Raw genomic sequence first — 5669 nt, forward strand, 5'->3', positions numbered from 1 at the left:
ATGATGATACTTATATTGATTTTATTGATTTTTAATACATTTGAGAGTGAAAAATCCTGCAGATAATACATTGTCTATATATGTGAAAGTATAAAGCATAAAGAGACTATTGTGAAGGAACATGTACATTTAGTAGAAGCAGAGGTGGACAAAGAAATCAGGGGTTTTATTGAAATAAAAGTGGTAATCTGACAGTAAAATATCACAAGTATTAGTCAAGTATATTTAAATCACCAAAAGTGAACAGCACTCATTCTGCTACTTTGCCCATTTCAAAATGAAATATGTTATATTATTGGATTATAATTATTGATGCATCAATGTGTTCACCATTTAAATGATGTAGATGGAGACGGAGAAGATACCTTTTAAGGATATAAAGTTTGGTAGCTTTGAATTTCGCAATTAGCTCAATAAAGTTTTGTGTTTAACCTTTAATGATACAAAGAAATCGAATTAAAAAACATCAAACAAATGTAGTGCAGTAAAGTATACAATACTTGCCCCCTAATCGTAATGGAGTAGAAGTATAAATAAGTACAATTACCTCCAAATTATACTTAAGAAAAGCACATAAATGTACTAATTTACCGTCCACTGCTGTCTACCAGATTATTAGGAATAAATAACTGACAGTTAAGTAACATGTGATATTTAAAGGAGATGTTACAAGTTAAATATGTGAAATAGTTTTTGTGTCGTAACAAAATTACAAGACAAAATCATACTCAGCGACATCCACACTGCATCGCCACTATGTCAGGTTTGGTGGAGAGGTAAGTCCCGTCGTGGTGCTGTTGCATCACTTCCAGGTCACCGTAGACTATAGGCACACAGCAGGGGGCCCGCTCCTCCACATTCCCCTTATTGATGTAGTCGTTGAGCAGCACGGCATGGTTGTTGCCGTGCTGGGGAATAGTACACGAGCCTTGGCAGTTGTTGATGTCTGCATCGGTGGGACCCATGAGATGCTGCTTCAGGGAAACCGTGAGTCTCTTCAGCCCGCACGCGTTGCCGCTCGCTGGGATGCCAGTGCTGTCTCTGGTGGATCGCAGGCTTCTCTGCATCTCGTATGCACGGACCACCGTCTGCAGGGCCCTCAGCAGAAGGAAAGCACGGTACTGGCTTTCGCCTGTTCTAGAGGGAACACAAGCATCAGTTAATAAAAAGGGAAATGCAGGATCTTGATCCCATAGAAATCAAAAATTCGATAGTGTTAAGAACTGTAACTGTTGAAGCATTCACCTTTTTGTCATTTTAAGTGGTGTCCAACAAACCTTAACTGACCTAAATATTGACAGATTGAAATAAATAGTGTAACATCTTCTCAAACATCATTTATAGTAAAACTGCAAATGAACACTTTGGATCTGACATGGGGTTTTGATTTGGGAGTTATCTGACGGGGCTGTGGCTCTGACAACAACGTTTGGGAACATCTGCTTTGGGAGTCTTCTTGAACACATCACCTGCTGCAGGCTCCTTCTCTGGAAGCGCACTGAGTTCGGTGAGCCTTTGCAGCCTCTGTGTGACTCTGAAGTCGACCTCTCCCTCGTTCTCTATGAACTCCATTACCCGTGTCACAGTCTGCTGCAACCTCTGCTTCACCTCCTGCAGCAGATCAGGAGAGAGGGCCAACTCCCCACGATGCACCTGAAACATGGAGCCCCTGCTGGTGAAGGAGAAGATGGTCAGGGAAGAGGAGTTGATCAGTCCGGCCAGCAGGGTGTCACTGGAGGACAAACCGAGCATCAGAGGGGGTAAGGACTGTAAGGTGTCCAGTTTTAGGGGTAGGGACTCAGGGGGAGCCTGAGGCGGGACGTCACCCAGGAACCTCTTCAGCTCACAGAGGAAGGGGGTCTGTGAGGAGGCCGGGGATGAAGTGTGTGAATATCTGAGAAACAGAAGGAAACATGCTGCTGAGCACTTCTCAAACAATGGTCGAGTAACATTTCAATAAGGAACATGAACTTCAAGAGAAAAACCTTGTTTCTGTTCCTCCTTCACCAGAGAAAAGCAGAAATGGAGTCATGCTGACAGTACTTCCTGATTTTCCACCAATAAGAATGTCACGTAGGCTTTGGTCTGCAAAGAGAGGAAATGTGAGGCATGAGTGAACAGGAAAAAAGAATGATATCTTACTGATGTCATATCACACTCATGTCAAATCTAGCGAATGCTTTATCTTATATCCTACTCATATCCTATCTTACTAATGTAATGTCTTACTCATGTCAGGCTGTTTTGTTTCAACAGAAATCCTCCATTTGTGGTGAACGTCGCCCTCTAATGCTTTTCCTGTCAGCATTATGTACTGTGTTTTCTCTGAAATGCACACAGACTAGAAAATAAAACCGGAAAACAATCATTATATTCAGCAAATAACTCATCTCCAACAGATTTAGGGATTTTAGCACAGTTTCAAAACATGCAATACTCACACAAGACCTTTCTTTACCTGTGTGTTAGGATGCAGCGACTGACTGGTGAAAGTGACGTCTGGGATTCCTCCCGTGAGCGGACTTTCAAACGCCAGGAGCAGCACCGGGTTCAGCTTGAGCAAAGGAGATTGTGGGAGGTCAAAGGTCAACAAGAGCGCTCCTTTTTGATTTTCCTCTGCAAAAATCACTGATGGAGAAATCAAGACATGCTGTAAGATTGAAAAAACAACATTCAGACAAATGATTGCATTCAGAGAGCACTGATACCTCCAGTTGGCTGCAAAACCTCCAATCCATTCCTCTGGCTGCTCCGTGTTTCCTTAGCGAGCTGCAGTAGGACTGATGCACGTTCAGATGCCGTACAGATTCCAAACTGAGACACACTGGAGTTAATGAGCTCATCATCGTCCCCGACACTTTCACGCAGCACTGCAAATATGTCCTCCACAAAGCACATTGCATAGAGAGGGGCGGGATGAGAGGCTGTGGATGCTGTTGATGGAAAGGTGTGTTCTGCAAGGAAAAAAGGAAAATACAACAACATTAAATCCTAACATAATATATATCCTGGGAGATATTCATTCCTTTACATCAAGTTAGCATTATCACTATATTAAAATGTACATGTAGAGCAATTACCTGGTCCTCAGCATTATCATTATTAGTATTAATACACTACCTTATATATTGTAATATACATATTTGTACATAAATATTGTTGTGTTATATTTGGGAGAACTGTGTGCATTATTACCTAAACTTTTCTAAGTTTCTATAATATTTTTTATTTTATTTTAAATGGAGCAACTGTTATAAAATCAAATGTATAACTTAGAGCAATTGTCTGTTTTTTCAGGATTATTATCATTATTAAAATGAATAGACTATTGTATATATTGTGTTAAGTTTATATGTTTATTGTCAAATATAAGTCGCAACCGTTACTCAATTCAATTTCCCACTTAGGTTAAAATGAGTATTTCTAATTCTGATTCTGAACAATAAATGAGAGCCTAGCACCACCACCACATAAAAAAAAAGCATTGCACAGAACTGCATGAATATCATTGCCAACAGGTTTACATTGTGCAGAGCCTGACCTGTCAGTGAGGGGCCGCGGGCCGGGGTCTGTCCATGGGAGAGTTGCAGGGCCACACAGAGCCTGGAGCAGCAGAGCATCAGCGCTGCACAGCAGAAGACATCCACAGACATCATACTGCTGTCTGTAGGTACGTGTTCCTGTGCGGTCAGACCTGTCTCAATCGCGTGTTGTGAACGGGTCAAGCTTGTGAGGTAGGGAGTTATATGCTCCCACCAACGCTTCTCACTAGGAACGCGTTGCCAAATATGTGGCCTTGGTGATCTCACGGTGGATTATTTTTGAGTTGTTTGCTGCACAGAAATGTGTTTCCTTCACCTCACAAGGTTGAACTCAGATAATGTGAGAGAATGAAAAGAAAAGGAATTATTGTTGGTTTGGAGCTTTCTGTTTCACAAATGAAAGTGAAGCCCGACACACGAGGGAGGTTTCAGGATTATGGATTGCATATCCAAGAATATCTTTTAAACAAAACAGATAAGGTGTTTTAATGCTTCATCGTATAGCAAAGCTTCATGTTAATTGAATGTAGAAAAGACACGGATGAGTTGAATGTTGTTTTTCATAAAAGCACCTGAGCTGAGCAGCTAAAAAAACAAATTCCAATTAAAAAAAACAGAAGCTCAAAAGATTAAAAACAGCTGTTTGTTGCAGATGAAGCCAGAGCCAGAGGAGGGTTAGTTTAGCTTAGAAGCAGTTGGAATTTTAAAGGCTGCAACAACATTTTAAAGTTTTACATGGACTTATGAACAACACTATTTCTTGACTGGATGCAGGGACTTTAGCTGTAGGGATGCAAAGTCACCAGTACAGACTTCAGGAAGTTCCTGCTTACTGCTGAAGACACATTCAATGTTTATGGCCCTATGTAAAACAACAACATTATTACACTGCAGAGGTACTGTGTGGTTAAACAAAAACAAGAAATAAAAGGTTCATTAGGGAGATTTACAGGAGCTGGTAGGCTAGTATGTTACTTTAAACCAGAGCTAGGACAACCATTTCCTCTTGTTGGGCTCTAAGGTCTACAAGAGTGGTATCAATCTTCTTATTTTACTCTTGGAAAGGAATTGATAAAGCATATTTCAGAAAAAGAAGACCTACTCCTTAAATAAAAAGGTCTCACCGTGATGATAGAGCTGAATCAAACATGTTTTTAGTAAATGTGTCTAATTTATCTGCTCTTATTCACACTAGCAGGGAAAACAGGTGAATAAAGTCCTGTTCCCATACAGAAACGTAGACAGGAAGCCTGACTCCTTTCATAGAGCCATCACTCCCACCAGCTCTCACAGCTGCACTCCTGTTTTGCAGACAGTCAAGGTCTGGGAACTATTTAGGAGCCGTATATCGTGAGAGATAACGCCAAGGCGCATTCCTCTCACACATCTTCATTGTGAAGCGACACGAACAGTTCATTATTCTCCAATGGCTGCAACACTGTTTGTGGGACAGGAACCACTTCCTCGTGATGTTGTTGAAGACATTTGCGTCAAGTCATTTCTGATGGGGTTTATGCCTACCGTGGGAACCGGGAATCAGGCCTTGTGTGCAAAAGACTTTCATTATAATCTCATCTCAAAAAGGAGAATTTAGGTAATACTTTTGTGTGTGTCGTTTGAGTGTGAAACTGTATGTTCTATATTACAGGTGTGATGTTTTTATTTATGAATTCTAACATATCTGTAAAGTGTCTACGAGTAACTTCTAAAAGTTCCAATTTTAAATAGCTTTTTTTAATATAGATTTCCAATGAAACCATAAGTTTGACATGAAGAAGTGCAACAATCCTCATGTTCCTGGGAGGTATGGCTATTTGTACAATTAAAGTTAACTAAGTTGGCTATGTAGTTAAAACATCTCAACATGTTGAAAATATTTTTTAAATAAATGATTCATTCTTATTACAATAAGATATGTCATTTTGCTTTGTCTGCATCACAGATTATATTCCCTAGTTAATAAAAAATCATATTATTAATAGCAGCTAGAATATATTAATATAACCAAACATTTAATTCCAATTTCGGACAAAATTATGATGAATTATAAACCTTAGATTCCGCTATATATTAACGAGGGAAGGTAATAATTGGACCGGACAAAAATGCCACTACACACAACGTGAA

The 5669-nt window shown here is 39.9% G+C and overlaps 1 protein-coding gene across 1 annotated transcript; it reads right to left on the reverse strand.

Annotated features, from left to right (window-relative positions):
- Nucleotides 1–3: 3 nt before the first annotated feature.
- On the reverse strand, nucleotides 4–3695 carry amh (anti-Mullerian hormone). The gene is made up of 7 exons (XM_063890877.1): nucleotides 3542–3695; nucleotides 2709–2954; nucleotides 2459–2628; nucleotides 2230–2341; nucleotides 1986–2085; nucleotides 1470–1894; nucleotides 4–1132 (listed from the first exon to the last, which is right to left on the reverse strand). Exons 1-7 carry the CDS (start codon nucleotides 3654–3656, stop codon nucleotides 729–731), a joined length of 1572 nt encoding a protein of 523 aa, XP_063746947.1. The 5' UTR covers nucleotides 3657–3695; the 3' UTR covers nucleotides 4–728.
- Between the last annotated feature and the right edge of the window lie 1974 nt (nucleotides 3696–5669).

Source organism: Eleginops maclovinus, chromosome 9 (genome assembly GCF_036324505.1).
Source record: "Eleginops maclovinus isolate JMC-PN-2008 ecotype Puerto Natales chromosome 9, JC_Emac_rtc_rv5, whole genome shotgun sequence".
Taxonomy (NCBI): Eukaryota; Metazoa; Chordata; class Actinopteri; order Perciformes; family Eleginopidae; genus Eleginops; species Eleginops maclovinus.

Coding starts and splice junctions, on each gene's coding strand:
- amh (XM_063890877.1), bottom strand. CDS start 3,656: ATGATGTCTGTGGATGTCTTCTGCTGTGCAGCGCTGATGCTCTGCTGC. Junction 2,955..3,541: donor CCGCGGCCCCTCACTGACAG/GTCAGGCTCTGC, acceptor TTTTCCTTGCAG/AACACACCTTTCCATCAACA. Junction 1,133..1,469: donor AGAGAAGGAGCCTGCAGCAG/GTGATGTGTTCA, acceptor CCTCTAGAACAG/GCGAAAGCCAGTACCGTGCT.